The sequence below is a fragment of the Myodes glareolus genome, chromosome 17, assembly GCF_982192425.1.
Source record: "Myodes glareolus chromosome 17, mMyoGla1.1, whole genome shotgun sequence".
NCBI classification, from domain to species: Eukaryota; Metazoa; Chordata; class Mammalia; order Rodentia; family Cricetidae; genus Myodes; species Myodes glareolus.
The window spans coordinates 65,717,456-65,735,541 of NC_142042.1; the positions used below are offsets into that span (position 1 = coordinate 65,717,456).

Below are 18,086 nucleotides of genomic sequence, written 5' to 3' on the forward strand. Positions count from 1 at the left end.
GAGTACACAGACCAGTCAGACTCTGCACTCTCTGAGCGGTGGTGGCCCATGCCTTTAACTCCAGTACCCTAAAATCAGAAAAATACTGCCTAGGCAGGCTGAGGCAGGTGGATCTGAGTTCAAGGCTGCCCCGGTCTACTGAGTGAGTTCCAGGACAGCCAGGGCAACACAGAGAAACCCTGTCTCAAAAAAACAATAAATAAACAAACAAACAAATTAAATAAATACATTTTTAAAACTATTTTGTTATAGCCCAGTGAAGAATGCTTAGCATACTATAATCAGAAACTTATTTTAAGAGGATACATGAAGGCTACAGATATAGTTCAGTGGTGGAGTTTAGCATTCAGAAGGCCCCGAGTTCAATCTCTGCTTTAAAAAAAGTGGATGACTCAGCGGTTAAGAGCACTGGCTGCTTTTCCAGAGGACCTGAGTTCAAGTCCCAGTACCCATATGGCAGCTCACAAGTGTCTGTAGCTCTAATCCCAGGGGACTGAATCCCCTTACACAGACATATGTGCAGGTAAAACACCAACACTCATTAAAGAAAAATAAATTATTTAAAAAAAAATGGATGGACAGCTGGGCTGCAGCATAGGTTCAGGACAGGGTAAAAACGTTTGTCTAGTATGTATAGGGTCCTAGATTTGATCACCAGCAAACACACAAACACACACAGACACACACACACAATGTGGTTTGATCAGAAATTGGGCACAATAAGAGTAAAACAATTTATTTAATTTTATTCTTTATTTTTATTATTAGTTTTTTTCTTTGGGTTTTTTTTTTTGTTGTTGTTTTAGTTTTTGGTTTTTTGAGACAGGGTTTCTCTGTGTAGCTTTGGAGCCTTTAGACCAGGCTAGCCTTGAACTCACAGAGATCCACCTGCCTCTGCCTCCTGAGTCCTGGGATTAAAGGAGTGGTCCACTATCTCCTAGCAAGACAAACTTTCTGAAACCCCTTTATTCCTTTTTTATGCCTTTAGGACACTGGGAAAACATCCTCAGGAAAGAATGGGAAGGATTCTTTGATTACTAAGTCCTAAGAATTAGAAGTAACACTTAAAAAAAAAAAAAAAGACAGGGTCTCACTAAAGTGCCATAGCTAGCCTGGAATTCCTAATGTAGACCTGGCTGGCCCAGAGCTCACGGACCGCCTGCCTCTAAGCAGATGGTAGGATTAAAAGGTGTCCTGCCAACCCTAGCCTGAGTTACTTCTTTGGCCACTAAGTACTCTAGGGATTTGCACTGACATTTTATGTAAATCATGTCCTCCAAGGTTGCCCCTGCCCTTCTTCCTCAAGGCATTTGTTTTCTTAGCTCATTCCCTTTGGCGACTGGTTCTGTAGCTCCTAGGACTTGCTTCCTGTATTTATTTCATTACACAAGAAAAAGAGAGAAAACTCCAGATGGGCCTAGAAAAATGATGTCTGTGGAGCTAGATAGATAGCTCAATAGTTAAGAGTGCGACCCAAGTTCAGGTTCCAGCACCCACCTCAGGCAGCTCAAACACACACACACACAGACACACGCACACACACAATTTTCAATTTAAAAGGAGTTGAAGAGTGGAGATATATAGCTCAGTAGTTAAAGCACTTGCTTCTCTTGCAGAGGACCTGAGTTCTGTTCCTAGAATCCACATGGTGACTCTAGTTCCAGAATATTCAACACCCTCTTCTGGCCTCTGTGGGTACTGCATGCATGTGGTATACACATATATTCTAAGGCACACACACAACCCACACATACACGTAAAATAATCTAGAAAATAAACTAAGGAGAAGTGATGCCCATCTCCCCGGCACGCACACACAGAAAACTGTTACTGGTTGCTTCTTTCTTTCCCTTGTTGTCTCCAAGTTCAGATCACAGTGAGGAGCACTGTCTAAGGAGAGCTGGGAGGACGGCCAGAGCTTCTGCTACACAAGAGGGCTGGAAATGGCAACAAGTGAGGAGAGCTATCATCTTTGTGAAGGTACAGAAGAAGCTGGGGTCAGGGAGGGGACGGGAGGAGAGGAAATAAGGCAAAGATGAGCTCAGGGCCCCCAGAGAATGGAGTCTTTGTATGGGGTACAGATGAGGGACAAGGGGGTGATTGTGTGGGAGGGCCGGAAGTGCCACGCAGACTGGCACCACCATAGCCAGCACTGGATTCGCCGTTCTGCGCCAACAACTTCCTATAAACCAAGTTGCAAGGATGTACCTGATGGTTACAAAGAAAGGAAACACAGCAGACAGAATGCGCAGTACGGACAGATAAGGTACCACCCCAAACCCAGAGAACGGGAGGCGGAGGGAAAAAGACAGAAGCAGCTTTTACTATATTTACATCCAACAAAACTTTGCAGAGAACAATCCTTATTGCACAGGTCAAGGCCATGGACGGGAGAGCATTTCCCAAGGTGGAGTGGACAAGAAGGATCGGGATTAGAGGAGGCACCAATTCTTCCCAAGGGAAGCTTGGGACTCCTCTGGGTCCCAGTGCATGGCTCTCAAGGAGTTACAAACGTAATTCCCTTCTCTTTCTTACGCTCCTTGAGAATCTCATAAGTGTAGGAGCTGTGGCCTCAGAATAAATAACTAAATAAAATAAAACACTAGGATTGCCTTGAGCTCCTTTAACAATGCCAGAGAAGAGAAGTGGGGATGAGACTCCTCCCATGGAGCAAAGGCTCAGGAGCTCGAAATCTTTCCAGTTGTTTTTTAAAACAAAAACTTCTAAGTCTCCCAGGGCATTGCAGATCTGAGGATACCCTGGAATAGGATGGAGAAAGAATGGACTTGTGCCAACTTCCCCAGCTCTCCTCAAAATCAGCATGAACAAATTGGGCAGGCTGGAGATAGGGGAATTGTGACTTTTGGTATCAGCGAGTCCCTCTTCCTGCTATTTCCACTTGGAGCCTATGGCTGAACAGCCTGATTCAAATTCTTCCATGAAAGGAACGGGGAGTCAGGCTATGTCTAGAATCCACTCTACCTCACCTCTCCACCCAAGGCAGAGGGGGGCTTAAGGGTCCCTAGCATTCCAAAGGTGCTCCAAAACATTTTCGACAGTCAATGGCCTTGGGAGTAGGCATCTGTGCCCGCCGAAGCCTCAGCTCCTCCTTGCCCATGCTGCTGGCCAGCTTGTTAAAGGCAGACTTGTACTTCTTGTCGAAGGCCACTAGGGTAGAGGATAGAAATTGATGCATTAGGATCTCTTCTCATGTCTGGCCCCACATCCCTTATCTCTTCAGCATCTGATTGCACCTTTACCTATGTCCACGTGGTCCTTGCCCAGAGCAGCCATTGTCAGGAATAAGATCTCACGGTAGATTCCCCTGTAATAAACATAGAAGAATATCAAAGAAAAGAGGTGCCAAGGCCAGGTCGAGGACCCCCAGGTGAGCGCATCATACCTTTGCAGGTGCAGGCCGGTGGGAGGGGGCCCTAGGGTTTCCAGCAGGAGCCCAACAGCTTTATGAACCTCGTTAAGTCCAACATGGCGCATCACTGACTCCAGTAATGTCAAGCTAAGACATGAGGGCACTGGGCCTGGCCATACTACTCGCTGTGGGATCTGGCCTGGACGAAAGGAAGGAAGGGTTACCAGGATCACCAAACTCTCCAGATGAAGAGCCCAGCCCTTTCACTCCTAGATCAAGTACCAACTCACTGTGGACCCTCCAGAGTACATAGAGAGGTGGACAGCTGTTGGGATCGGGGGTCAGGACATCCCACAGCAGACGTACATGCACAGAGGCTGGGTCAGGGGTTAGCCTAGGAGATGGTCCCTGGGAGGGCTGAGAGAAGAAGAAAAATTCAGAATGAGGCAGAGGACAAGAAAAGGACAGACGGACAACGTTCAAAGGAACAGAGGGACATTACAGGACATAATAAAAGAGAAAGGGAAAGAACTTATTTTTGGTGTTATTGGTATTTGAGACAGGGTCTCACTATGCAGATTAGGCAGGCCTGGAATTCACAGAGATCTACCTGCATGCCTCCTCCCATGTGTTGGGATTAAAGGCTGGAGCCTCCATATCCTGAGGAAAGAAATTCTCAGCTACCAGTTCTTATGAATGAGGACTTTGTTTTACTTTATTACATACCTAGCCCTGGGCCCTAGGATGTATGTGGTGAATATTGGTGGAATAAACAGGAAAACATTAAGCCATGTTTCAGGGACTAGTCACTACATCAAGCACGTATTCCATTAGGTTCCTGCTTACACCATTTGACAGATGACGACATGGAGGGTCGGGGTGGCTTTTCTTCACTGGGGACAGAGAGGACTAGGAGACAGAGAGCTGAGAAGTGGCAAGGACTACACAAGGACACTGACCTGGCCGGGTGGGGGCTCATTGCAGGAGCTCAACACCAAGCCTGGTAGAATACTAGGTAGGCGTAGGCGTTGGAAATACCACAGGAGGTTCCAGAAGATGATGGGGTGGGCAGCGGGCAATTCAGGCAATGCCAACACCTCACTGCCTTCATTTTCTACCAGAGACTCCAGTTCCTTCCGCAGTACCAGAGGGCTCAGGTATGCCCATGCCCCATTCTCAACTCTCCGGGAAGCACTCTGTGGGCACAAGCAGAAAGTGATCAGAACATAAATACTAAAGGCCCTCACCCAGAGGCCTATCTCCCAATAACTCAGCAAGTCCAAAAGCCTCTTGCGTGCCCCCTGTCCATCTGCCTGGCACCCCTTGATCTCCCCTCAACAGACAACACACTCCCACCTCCTCATGTTCCTCTGACTCAGCCCTTACCCCCACATAGCCATTGCAGAGCTGGGGTTCATCCAGGGCAAGACAGAGCCTCCGGTCACTGAGCACAGGGCCGGGACCCCCAGGGACAGGAGCGTCTTGACTGCCACTGGCCCCAGCAAGGGCAGACTGTGGGCTAGGGGCACTGCAGGGAAACAGCAGGAGGTGTCAGCTCTTTGAGCACCAGCTGCCTGTCCCTCCCACAGCACTTTTTCTGCTTTGGGCACCTGGGTCGAGAATCAAGGGTCTGGACACTGAGCAGGGGCACAAAGGGAGAGGCACAGAAGGGGCAGGTTGTGTTGAGGTTAGAGTCATCAGGTGCCCAGCCAGCCATGATTTCCTCGTCGTACACCAGTGAGTCACAGGCACGGCACAAGGAGCAGCTAGACAGCAGAATCTGTGGGCAAGGAGACCCCAAGAAATGAGACTTATTTGATTTCAGGGCCTCAAAGCCCATGCCCTTCCATGCCCCTTCCATCTTGAAACCTCAGCCAGGCCTCCTTCCACCTCCTCCCCGTCCCTTGCCTTTAGGGGTGGGTGATATGAGCTGTGTGTGTTCCAACACAATGGTGTGTATGGGGTATGCTCACTTCTAGGGAAGGAGGCTGGAAAGGTCCAGGGGTGTCACTGAGGCGCTCTGAGGAACGGCGAAGGCTCAGGCTGCTAAGAGAAGACTCTGAAAGATCCCACTCACTGCCCAGAGAGGCGGAACTCTGCCATTACATGAGAAAGCGCAGTCAGCTAGTCCTTTGTTCCTCTCACTTAGGACGCTGGCTACAGCCCTCTCAGAGTCACCTTTGGGGGCATTCTCCCAGTTAGCAGCCCTCCCCTCCCTTTCTCACTGGCTACCTCAGAAGCAGTGGATCCAGGGCGTTCTCGGGGCCACAGAAGGCTATCCATGGGACTTCGGCGGGCCACAGGAGGAAGGTCAGTGGGCAACTCAGGTGGGGGGATGCGGGAGACAGAGGAGCGGCGGGAAGGGGTGAGCAGCTGTTGGAGGCGGGCACCCAGCCCTTTTCTGGGGGTGCCCACCTCCTCCTGACAGCCACTGGTTTTGGGACCCCGCCCACTTATCCCTTCTAGGGCCTCGGTGGAGCGGGTACTGAGGGCTGAGCCAGAGCCCCCTGGGCTTCCTCCAGGTGCCAGTTCTTCCCCGGTCAGACTCAGGTCTGACAGACTTCCATCCTGCCAAGGCACAGGTGATCCACGGGGCTCGAGGACCCCCAAGGCCTCTATCACTGCAGGGCAAAGAGAATGGAGAGATGGAGTCCCGCGCTCCTCCCGCGCTCCTCCCGCGCTCCTCCCGCTGCTCCTCCCGCTGCTCTATCACAATAAACACAACTTCTGCAGCACAACTCAGAAGTCGGGAGCACTGGCTGCGGGAGCACTGGCTGCTCGCCCTGAGGACCCACGTGGCAGCTCACAACCATGTGTAACTCCAGATCTAGGGGCTCGGATACCCTCTTCTGGCCTCCATGAGTACCAGGGATACAGGTGACACACTGACATACATGCAGGCAAACACCCATACACATAGAATACAATTTCTAGAATGCAAACTGTATAAACCAGCAAACCCGAGCATCCCAGCTCACCATAGCATTTAGGCAAGACGGCCCCAAGGGCCCACTAAAATTACAGGGAACTGCCCTAAAGACGGCCCTAGACTTCCTTTCTGTACTGAAGAGTTGTTAGGAAAGTTCGATGGGAGGATGAAGGAAGGTGAGATAAGGGTACTCACTGTGCGCTACACCAGCCTCCACAGTGGGCTGTGCCCCTCGAGCACTGCCTAGGCTGCCACTCTTGACCAGGCGCCCAGTGGGTGAGGATGGTTCCCGCAGACTTCGCCCTGCCCAAGTAGTCTGGCGCTGAAGAGGACGTGTTGGGGAGGGGCGCTCCAGACAGGGCTCTGTAGAAAGCACAAGAACCTAGCCCCAGACTGAAACGGCCCCTTGGGTGGACCTGGGTTTCGCAGGGTTTCTCCCCCGTAGACCTTTATCCCTCTGCTACCAAACAAACGCAGGTTATCCACACACAGAAGGGCCTGCCAGTCCCAGTTTTCCGGGTCTCTCCTGGAACTCACTCTGTAGACCAGGTTGGTCTTGAATGCACAGAGATCTGTCCCCCTCTGCTTCAGGAGTGCTGGGATCAAAGGATTGTGCCACTACTACCTCCCCCCACTTTTTTTTTCTTTTAATACAAATTCTCACTATGTATTCCAATCTGGCCTGGAACTCACTATGTAGCACAAGGTGGCCTTGAATTTGCAACAATCAATCACCCTGTCTTGTTTCCCAAGTGCAGGACTGCAGGTGTGAACCATCACGTCTGGCACCACGGCTATCTTGCCAGTTCCTACCCACCTGTCTGAGAGCTGCTCGACTCTTGATGCACAGCCACCTGCTGCTGCTGCTGTTGCTGCTGCTGCTGCTGCTGCTGCTGCTGCTGCTGCTGCTGCTGCTGCTGCCGCTGCCGTCTGTCTTTCAAGGGCTGGCGGAATTGAGCAGCCCCCAAGACAACATTCCGGAGCTTGGCCCAGCGTAGGCGTCCACCCGGTGTACCAGATGGCCATTTGCTTTCCAGCACAGCCTGTCAATCACAGTGCCCACCTAGTGATGCCTTATTCCCGCCCTGACCCCAGAGACCACCTTTTTCTCTAAGCATGCTGGCTAGGACTATCTAGCCAATAGCTCACCCAGAAAGACAAGCCACAATTGAGGCATTATCAGTAACAATGGAGTAATGGAGAAAAGTGTATCTAACCTCTACTGTTCATCCATTATCTATCTGCCTGTCTGCCTGCCTGCCTGTCTGCCTGCCTGTCTGTCTGTCTGTCTGTCTGTCTATCTATCGATATAGAGTCCCACTATGTTGCCCTGGCTGCACTGGAACTCACTCTGTAGACCAAGGATGGCCTTGAACTCACAGAGATCCTCCTGCCTCTGCCTCTTGAATGCTGGTATTAAAAGTGTTCATCGTCATGCCCAGCCTGACTCCATTTATAAACTGAATGGCTTTGAAGAAATAATCTCAACAGCTTGACTATTTAGTTTCCTTATCTGAAAAACAGGAGACAGTTTAGTATTATGGTTAAGAGGCTGAATTCTGGATACAATTTTGCTTATATTCTGACTCACTAACGTGCTTACTGTGGGACCTGGGGCAAATTACAAATTCTCTGCAACCTCAATTCCTGTAATATGGGGGATGACCATTCTATGCCCTGGGGCACTGTGGGGGATAAAATGAATTAAAATATGTGATGTATCTGGAACAGTGTCTGGCATGGAGTTTAACGCTGTTGTAAATAAGAATCAAAGTAGCTAAATCTGAAAAACCAAAAACCAACAAAAAGCCTCTGTCTGTGCAAAGGCAGCACAGAAGACGGCAGTGCTACAGGACCATGGAGGACAGCAGCTGCCAAAGGACAGCATTCTCTCTAAACCAGGTCCCAGCACAGACTGCCATCCTACGCCCATTAAGTACCTTGTTGTAGTAACCGTAGGTGATGGTGTTGGGCACAATGCCTGCCCGCCGCATGTCTAGCATGACTTTCACAGACAGCACGGGCTGCCCATAGTGTGAGCAGAGCTGCATCAACACCCGGTAACACACCTAGGCCAGGAGAGGCACACGATGTCAGGATGTAAGGGATTTACTGCGACCCAAGTCTCCAAGTCTCAGCAAGCACCCTCTTCCAGCTCCTAATTCTTGGCTCCCGGCAGCTCCTTCCTGCAGCTCTGGATGCCCTGCGGTCTCCACGGCTTAACCTGCACATGCTCATGCCCTCTGATTGTTGACGGAGCAGCTCCTCAATTCTGGCTGCCCATCCACTCCACCCGGTCTCCACCAAGTTTCCCTCAGTCCCTAGAGTTGCACATCCTTGCTGGGATTAGGGGTGGGTACGAACACACGGGTAACGAATGCCTACCTCATCGGGGAGCACCACCTTGCGGCTCTCCATCTCACGCAACACATGGTAGGCTTTATGCAGGGCTCGCACCCGGGAGGGTGCCGAACGCACATAGGCAGGCAGGCACAGGAACCACAGCCCATAGCAGTGACCCAGTAGGCACCGGGCCCACAGCTCAGGCATAGTGGCCGACTTCTGCGCCATCCGCTGTGCGACCTTCATCTCCTGGCGGGGCAAGGGACACACCAAGGTAAAGGCAATGCCAAGGCCAGCACAAATCTTTATTTCTTTATTTATTTTGGTTTGTTTGAGACAGGGCTTCTCTGTGTAACAGCTCTGGCTGTCCTGGAACTCGCTCTGCAGACCAGGCTGGCCTTGAACTCAAAAAGATCCCCTGCCTCTGTCTCCCAAATGCTGGGATTAAAGGTGTGTGCCACCACCGCCTGGCTCAAATGTTTTTTTTCTCTTTTTTTTCTTCTGATATTTTTCTGAGGTAGTGTCTTGTCATGTGGCCTAGACTGGATTCAAACACCAGTTCTTGCCTCAGCCTCCTGAGTGCAGGACAATGTGAGAAGCGGCACTCTCCTGAGACACGGTCTGTGTTATAAGGATGTAAGAGGGCTGAGGCACTGCCTAACCTACAACCTCCCGGGTGCCTCCATAGGGAGCATGGGTGGGCACCCTGCAAAATGTAGCTGGCGCTTCCTGATGGCAAATGACAATGGTAATAAAGGCTAGTTTTTGTACAGCATTTTGTTGGTTTTTGTTTGTTTTTGGAGACAGGGTCTTACTATGTAGCTTTGGCTGTCCTGGAACTCACTATGTAGACCAGGCTGGTCTCGAGCTCAGAGATCTGCCTTCCTCTGACTCCCGACTACTGAAGTCATGCATCACTATGCCTGGCTGTACAGTGTGGGTTTTTTGTTTGTTTGTTTGTTTTTTATGTAGCAAGCTTATGTAAACCTCCCAGCAGTTTTATGTGATAAGCACCATTAGTAACTTCATAAAGCAACAACCACTGGACCAGGTCAGGCTCCCCTATGCGGCCTATTGCTAGTTACCTGTTTGGTTCGGCGAGGCGCAGGACTGCTAGGGGCACTACGGGATGGGCCCGGCACAGGCAGTGCTCCCTGTTGTTCCAGAGGAGACTCAAATAGCTCAGCTCTTAGCTCTGGAAACCCATCATAACTGGAGAGAAGAGGCAACGTGGAGGCAGTTAGCACAGGGCCTCGCACGGGCCTTGGGACAGGCGAGAGGAGGAAACAGTCTTACCAGTACTGGGGAGCAGATTCACTGCCTTCCAGTACTGGGGGGTCCTCTGGGGGTGTGATGAAGACAGTGAGCTCACTTCCCGAGAGCTCCTCCAGTTCCACTAAGGGTGTTGGCTCAGGCTTCTCCTGCTCTGGGTGGACCTGGAACAGGATGGGAAAAGGATTAGCTTTAACAGACCAGGGTCCCCAAACGATGGTGTCTCCCAGAAAAACACATTCATGGGGAAGGAGTCCTGGAGAGCCATCTGGAAGGGAAAAGTCGAGAATGAAAGGACAGTAAAGCAGAAGAAGCCGACCATGTCTGGCTGCACAGGTTGTATTGTCTGTGCTTGGTCTAATTCCAGCCATCCATCACAGCCACGGCTGAGAAACACAGTTAGCAGTGGACTGGAGACAACGGAGACAACCAGGAGGAACCTGGCGGCAGTTGGGACAGAACGGACAATACCTTATCGACACAAGAGTCAAAGAATTCGAGGGCAGCATGGCGGGCAGAGCCAAAGGAGCATTCCTCGATGAACTGTGAGAACATCTGTGTATGCAGCAGCTGGGAGTACAGCTTGTGGCTCGAGCGTTCCCGGGACTTGAGGAAACCTGGGGGGTCAGGGAGGGTCACAAGGGGATTACCACAGTTCTCTATTTGCCACAGCCCTCCCCCTCCTCCTCCCTGTACCCAGCTCTTAGCTCTCGCCGCTCAGGATCTATGGCTCTCGAAGTCACACTTCTCCCACAGACCTTCCCCAACACCATAGTTATCCCAACAGACCTGTACCCGACCGCTGCTCACCACCAGGATCACTGTGTCCACCTTACGCCAAGGGCTCCCAGACAGTAGGACACCCTTATTCCCTCCAAGACCAGAAGAGGGGAAGAACACGCAATCTCTCCGCTCCCAGTCAGTGTCCCTCTTGCTTTCCTCATGGAGCCCAGCCCCTAACCATGCCCTCCCTCAAATCTCTTTACAAAGACAGGGTGTCTTATTTACCCTGAAGGTAGAAGAGGTTGTCGACATCACGAGACCCCTCAGAGGGGGCCTCGGTGAGGGGACGCAGGAAGTCCCTGTAGCCTTTGAGCAGACAAGCCATGAAGCGCAGGAAGGCTCCCTGGACTTCCCGCTCCAGGCGTGTCCGGCGGCCACACACTGCCTCGTAGTCTGTCAGCAGGAATTCCAGGGAGGCCTCCTCTTCTGGTCCAGTGTAAGCTGGGAATCAATACGTCTAAGAGTCAAGGTTAGCACCCACGGGGCTTGCCTCGTCCTGTTTTTCACACAGATGTCTCCATCCCCAAAAACATTTTTCTCTGCTCCCCTCCCTGCCTCTCCCCTCCAACACTCTCCCATGGTCCCCATGCTCCCAATTTACTCAGAAGATTGTCTTTTTCTATTTCCCATGTAGATTAGATCCATGTTTGTCTCTCTTTGGGTCCTCATTGCTGTCTAGGTTTTCTGGGATTGTGAATTGCAGGCTCACCTTTCTTGATGGGCTCAGAAATGCTGCTCGCTGCCCCTCCTCCTTTATTTCCCTCCTACCAAACCCAAACTCCTCTAATCACTTCAGAGATCTATTGGTCCCTGGACCCTCCCCTCAATTTGGAGATTGGAGGCCAACAACAGCCTCCAGCCTCTCGAGCCCATAGGCTTCTCACTCTGGTCCAGCTGCTGGTATAGATTTGTCAGTGTGGCCAGCAAAAGCTTGTATGGTTTGCGGGGCAAGGTCCTAGCAGAGAGGGGCTTCTTCTCCTCCGTTCTAAGAGATAACATAAAGAGAAAGGATGTTGAAGCTTCTACGAGGTCCTTTTTGAGCCAACCATAAACCCACACACCAGCCCTTGCATGCTCCCCTCCCTCGCTCACAAATGATACTTAGCCTCATACTGGAAGAGCGTGTTGGTATCAAGATCAACACAGATGACATCGGCAGGTGGGTCGTGCAGATCGAAGTAACTGGAGTGGATACCCACAATGAAGGGCACAGGAGCACTCAGCACATCCGCCAGCACCAGCGGGCACAGCGGAATGTAGGGGCATTGCCAGTGCAGTGGGAAGATCATCTAAAGCACCAAGCAGTGAGAACCAGTGAGCACAGCGCCCTGACCTTGGAGAGGTGGGGCTAAGTTTGAAGAAAAACCCTGTCTCTAACAACCATACCCAGGCAGACCCTCTCCCTGAGGAAGAAAAGGAGAAGAACCCAGTTCTGGATGGAGGGACACCAGGAAAAAAAAAAAAAAAGCAACTTTGGAGAAGTAGACTAGATAAGATGGCACTCACGGAGACAAGGGCCTCGCAGACACTGGTGAGCAGATCTGGCCGCAGCGAGTGGACCAGCAGTTTGTGCTCTGTGAGCACAGCCAGCAGCAATGTAATAGCCAATTCTGGGCCCAGGTTCTGCAGCAGCTGCAGAAAGCTAGCACCACTGTGGGACGTGAAGGGGGAAAGGGTCAGCAGGAGACTTGGGAGATGGACACAGATACCACCTGGGCCAGTCTGCAACGGTCTCAGCAGTTGTACCCACACCTCTTATTATACCCCATGTCACCGAAGGTTCCCCCCACCCATTTAGGCACATACCTGATGGGCAGGGGTGAGGAGACAGGCTGACAGAGGAGCAGGTTGTCATAGGGAGACATCTGGAGAGGAGCCATAGGTCAGGATACTCATGGCCAGTTCCTGCCAGCTCCTCTCCTTCCATCAGCCCAGCCCCAGGCTCACCTCTCACCTGCACTAGGATGCGTGGTCTCTGTGGAGAAGGGAACGGGACGTTGTGAATGAAGTGGGAGATGTGCCTAGGGAGAGAGGGAGAAGGTGAGGCTGACTTCTCGGTCTGTCCCTGGCCAATCCCGCCACATATTCTCAAGACCTCACTCCTCCCTGAACCCCACCCCTTGCCTTGGATCAGCTATATACACAGGTCTTCTTTAGATTAGAAGAGAGATCCCCTTGCCTGAAATCCCCTCATCTACACAATGAGTTCCAGGCCAGCCAGGGCTACCATGGGAACATCTCTAAAAAGAATAAAAAATACATAAACTGGGCATGTTGGAGCATGCCGCCTTTAATTCCAATGCTCAGGAAGTCACCTCTGTAACTTTGAGGCCAACCTGGTCTATATGGAGTTCCAGGCCACCCGGGGCTGGAAGTAAATAAACAGTAAGTCCTGCTTCATAAGTAAATAAACAAATAAATAATAAGAAACAGATCTGTGCTGAGCATACATAGACCTAGCCAAGCCCCAACTAACAAGTACAGGCTAGATTCCAGGCTCCCCTTACCTATAGCCAGTAGCTTAAAAGGACAAACTATACAACAAAACAGAGCAGCCATGTCTCCTGGGTGCTCAGTGTACCCCCCAATTCCATTCTAATGTCTCCCATTTATCCTCTCTAATGCCTCACAACTCCCCAGTGTCAGGAGAGCCATGCTCACGCTTCCAAGGGCAGACGGTGGGGGCCTGAGACGGAGTAGCGGTAAAGGAAGGTGAGGAAGGCTCTGAAGGCTGGGAAGGCTGGCCAGCGGGACAGCACAGCAATGGCGCGCCGACTGCGCACGGCTCGGCCCCCCAGTGTCCGGCCCCGTTCCACGGCACTCAACAGGCCCAGTGCCCGTGCCTGCCTCTCTGACAGCCTGGCCCTCGGGAACGCTTCATAGAACTGCAAGGCGGCACCATACACCTGGAAGGGTATATGGATCATCAGACAGGCTCTTGCATTGCGTGCCCCCACCCCGTACCACACTCCACATACCCACCTTATCACCAGCAGCCCCTGTGAGCACAAAGGTGGAGAAGACGGGCACCGGGTACTTGGTCTGGGCAGGCCAGCACTCAATAGTGGCTCCCATGGGCAGGCAGAAGACTGGCACTGACTCGGGCAGCGGGAATGCCTCATTGTCTTCCTGTGGGTAGCGGCCCAACAGCTCTGTACCCCAGCAGAAAAGCATCCATTAGAGTGAAGCGATCCATTAGATTCCAGGTAAAGAAACTAGAGGATCCCAGAGAAGGGCTAGATGGCAAAGGGAAGTCAGTTTTGGAGTCACTGACGTTACCACGAGGCACCAAGTAGAGGAATGTAGGGTCAAAGGGTAGGAAGAACAAAAGGGCCACTCACCTGCCTCATACACCAGCGTGTTGGCTTTGGCCAAGCCCACCTTGTAGCACAGGTACACTGCTGGGCCCCACTGCCCCAGAAACGACAAGAGATAAACAGACACATCACTAACAAAGGATTCTGGGGCCCATCTTCTCTACCACCCTTCAAGTGTCTTTTGTCTTCCAAGCTGCCCCTAATTCCAGTCCTCCCAGCCAAACCACCTCTCATCTGGCTCTAGTGTCAGTGGCCTTGGTTCCCAAACACCCTTTGCTCCCCATGTCTACACCCTTACACCAATGGGCCAGGTTTTAGCTATCAATACTACAGTACCACTCACCATGCCAGGGTTGAGGTTGCGTGGCAACCGGCAGTAAGTGTGAGGAGTGCCCTCACCCTTGCTGGGCAGAACCAGGCAAAGGTCAGTGATTCCCAGGGCATGCAACCCTGCCCCCTCTGCTGCCCGCCGGTACATGAGGTAGGTGCGAGGATGCCCAGGGCCTGGAGGGGCCAAGTTGGCTGAGTGACTATATGGTGTCGTGTCAAGCACTTGGAAGCCAGGTTTAGGTCGTTCCTTCCCTTCATATAACACCCTTGGCACAGAGAGTACAGACATCAAGAGGTCAGCATAGAAAGACCGGATCTGCCTACCTGGTCTCCTAAACTTGCCGTGTTCTCTCACCCTTGTCAAAGGCTGGTAGTACAGCTCACCTTTCCTCCTTACTCTGTCTTCTAGGATCCTTGCCTTCCTTCTTTCGCCCTTGGCTCTCTCAGTAACCATCCCTGCAAGCCATGCCCTCCCCAGTTCTTTTTTTGGGGGGAGGGTTGTTTTTGTTTTTTGAGACAGGATATCTCTGTAGCTTTGGAGCCTGTCCTGGAAGTAGCTCTTGTAGACTAGGCTGGCCTCGAACTCACAGAGATCCACCTGCCTCTGCCTCCCGACTGCTGGGATTAAAGGCATGCGCCACCACTGCCCGGCTGCCCTGCCCGGCTGCCCTCCCCAGCTCTTGAGTAAGCACCAAAACCGTCAGACTCTTGGTGAAGTTCCTCACATGGCTTATCCACTTGATATCCCGAACCAGCCAGTGAGGAGTCTCTAAAGAAACACTCACTGGCTAGTAAGCAGCAGCAGCAGCAGCAGCAGCAGCAGCAACAGCAGCACAGGCAGTAAGCCCCTCCTCTCTGACCTCTAGCCCATCCCAGTGCCTCCTCTCAACTCTTATCACTACCTCTTCTTAGATCACTTAACAGCCCCTCCCAGCTCCCCCCAGTGCCAGCATGGATAGGGGTACACACCCCAGCTCAACGAGGGGGGGCTTGTCACGCCCCCTGCGGTAGCAGATGACTGGCTGAGTTCCACCCAGGAGCCCAGCACTGAGCTCCAAGGGGTGACCACCAGCAGACGTCTGGATGCATGTGTAGCCCTGGGGCACCTCCTCGCCCAGTGCTCTAGCAATGACTGCCACATCTGTAATAGGTTCAGCTGGCCTAGGAGGGCGCCGGGGCCCAGTAGGTTCGGGAACCCAGGTCTCCTCAGGCATAGGTGCTCCATCTCCTGCAAGCCCAGCCACCACGAAATAATCCACCAACCGGGGAGGCCGCTCCTCAGCCATGGCCCCCCCTTCACTCACGGCATCTGGAATAGTCAATTGAGAAAAAGATGAAGCAAGAGAGGCTAGTGTTCCCATGGCAACCAGAGACTAGTGTTCCCATGGACCCCCCCCCCCGCTTTTCCTCTTCCTAGTTCTTCTAAGGAAAGGTAGGTGATCAGCCAATCCTGAACTCTCCCACCTGTGACATCACCAGGCTCTCACATCCCACCACAGCTCCTTAGAGACCACTAGGTCCCTCCTTCTTAGTGACATCAGCTCCCTCTTCCCAAAGAACCCAAACTCCACTCTACAACACACATCTGCCACTGCTCACCTAGCCCTTTAAAGGCCTGCCCCTCCTCACCCCTCCAGTTAGATCTCAGAGAACACAGTGTTTTCTATAAAGGCCTGAAATCCCATCATTCACTCTGGCCACCCCAACCTTAACTTAGCCTTTTCACAGGTCTCTGGCCTTCCTGCTCTGGTAGTAACTCCACAAGAACCTTCTGACACGGCTAATGCTCTTAAATCACCCATCCTCACATTTTTAGAAGACCCCACAGGTTTCTGGGGAGGCTTGTAAAACCCAAGATTTAGCTTCTGTTCAGACTTCAAGTATCCTTTTCTTTCCTAGCTTAACTTGACCATGTTGGCCAAGCTCTGGACTCCAGATCCTTAGGTGTCTGTAAGTTAGGTACAAAAGGACTATGGGAGATAGCTCCAGCCATTCCATGACAATGCCACCCAGCCCCAGACAGAATCAGCCCACAACAGTCTACTGGTAACTTTTCTCACCTGCCTTCATGGCCTGACCCTGGGGAGTGGGAGCCCCAAGAGTCCTGAGGTGCCCCAGGGTGCTGAAGGTGGGAAGAAGCCTGGTAGGTGGCTAGCAAGGGGCTAGAGGCTGAGAGAGTGCTTCAGAGGGGAAGGGAGGTTACTTCCTGGAGCGGGTGCAAAGGGGAAGCTACAGCTCAGCAGAAGTCAGCCTATGGGTGTGTTGTAGCGATGGGAGGGGGAGAGCACCGCTGAAGGTGCCCGCAGAGCATCAGACCAAGCAAGGCAAACCCCACATTGAGGACCCTGGGCAAGGCAAGGGAAACTCCCAACGTCTCCAGGATACATAGTCTATTCAACCTCCCTCAGAGAACTGGAGCCAAGTCAGCTCTCTTCTTAACCTGGCCTCTGGACACACATGCCCCAAATCAAGCTAAATTTAGCTTGAGCTTCTCCACATCTGAGGTGAAGCCAGGAGTCAGCGTCAGCCTCCTGATTTAACTCCACGACACAGCTCCCTCTCTCATCCACTGTAGGCCAATAGGAGCTCTGTGCCCCAGTCAGCAGGCAAAAGCCGTTAGATGAGACCCTCTATAGTTAAGTGGGTGGCTCCGGACCAACAGGACTTGTGCATACAAGCCTACCCTCACCTAGCCAGGAGAGAGTCCTATAAAATGCAGCCCCTTCTCCCTTGGGGAAAACAACGGCAGTGGAGCCACACTATGTCCCAGCACCCACATGCCGGGTGTCGGGAAGTCGGGGCTGGGGCAGAGGGCACGCAGCGGGGGAGGTGGCTGAGCAAGGGGCCAGAGGGCCGAGAGGAGCGCGCGCAGACTGCCGAGAACGTGACGGCAGCAGCGCCAGCAGCCGCGTGACCCTAGCGGGAAGGAGGGGTGCTCTGGCTTGAGCGCCTGCGGGAGCTCCATGGTATAGGGTGCCGGGCACAGCTAGCTAGCTCCGGGTGGCGCCCTCCCCTCCACTTTCACTTCCCTGGGAGGGAGGAAGCGGAACCAGATGCGCAGCGGAGAAGAACAGCTGGGGACAGTCCCTGGCGCCGACCGCCCTCCGCCCGCCCTTCCCCGCCCGCCGCCCCGCCCGGTCCGGCCCCTACCTGCCTGCCCTGGGACTCCCCAGCCGGCCCGCTGGCGGGTGGCTTGGAGGGCGGGCTGGCGGGCCGGCGGGCGGCCGGGCTGCTATCCAGCCCCGGACATGGCGCGCTCGACTTGGGAGCCGCTCGCGCCTGGGCTGAAGGAAGATGAGGCGGGCGAGAGCGCCGGGCACGGTGGAGAGAGATCTGGGCGGTCCCAGCGTCCCCGCGCGCGGCGCCACGCGGGGACTGCTACCGCGCCGCTAGCTCCGGCCGCGCGGTCCTCCGGCTGCCCCGGTTCTGGGGACCCCGCGCTCTTCTGCGCGCCCTGCTTTCCCCACTCACCCCCCCCAACCCGAGAGCTGCGAGCACCGTCGCTATTCCACCCCCCCACCCGGGCCGGCGGCCGTGACCCTGGCTAGCGCCGGCCCAGCACCCTGCCGCCTGCAGCGCGACCCCTGGTGGCTGGGAGGGCCCCCTGCAACCAAGCGGATCCACCACCATCCAGCGGACGTGCAGGACACTGACCCCAGGTGGCCCCCAAGTCAGAGCCGGTGCTCCCGTCTTGCCCTCCGTCCAACAATCAGATGTGGCCACTGTGCCACGGTGAAGGCCC

At 53.1% G+C, this 18,086-nt stretch overlaps 1 protein-coding gene and 1 long non-coding RNA gene across 7 annotated transcripts; one reads left to right on the forward strand and one right to left on the reverse strand.

The window, feature by feature from the left end:
* Window positions 1–1,828: 1,828 nt before the first annotated feature.
* LOC146891358 (uncharacterized) lies at window positions 1,829–8,027 on the forward strand. Its single transcript, XR_014997766.2, has 3 exons — window positions 1,829–1,980; window positions 5,520–5,680; window positions 7,058–8,027. It is a non-coding gene; the product is annotated as an uncharacterized LOC146891358 (long non-coding RNA).
* Dennd4b (DENN domain containing 4B) lies at window positions 2,302–18,018 on the reverse strand. Of its 6 annotated transcripts, none has more exons than XM_085678222.2 (28): window positions 17,999–18,018; window positions 15,314–15,653; window positions 14,358–14,610; window positions 14,039–14,108; window positions 13,680–13,849; window positions 13,359–13,603; window positions 12,652–12,718; window positions 12,504–12,562; window positions 12,204–12,348; window positions 11,811–11,986; window positions 11,582–11,682; window positions 10,923–11,138; window positions 10,386–10,531; window positions 9,939–10,078; window positions 9,728–9,854; window positions 8,685–8,891; window positions 8,240–8,368; window positions 7,117–7,342; window positions 6,495–6,662; window positions 5,603–5,991; window positions 5,344–5,466; window positions 4,981–5,150; window positions 4,757–4,898; window positions 4,330–4,566; window positions 3,661–3,787; window positions 3,404–3,569; window positions 3,261–3,325; window positions 2,302–3,168 (listed from the first exon to the last, which is right to left on the reverse strand). In XM_085678222.2, exons 2-28 carry the CDS (start codon window positions 15,628–15,630, stop codon window positions 3,023–3,025), a joined length of 4,527 nt encoding a protein of 1,508 aa, XP_085534348.2. In that variant the 5' UTR covers window positions 15,631–15,653; window positions 17,999–18,018; the 3' UTR covers window positions 2,302–3,022. The 6 variants fall into 6 exon arrangements, with proteins under 6 accessions (XP_085534348.2, XP_085534347.2, XP_048312182.3 ...); XM_085678221.2 differs by lacking the exon at window positions 17,999–18,018 and adding an exon at window positions 17,495–17,631; XM_048456225.3 differs by lacking the exon at window positions 17,999–18,018 and adding an exon at window positions 16,405–17,119.
* Between the last annotated feature and the right edge of the window lie 68 nt (window positions 18,019–18,086).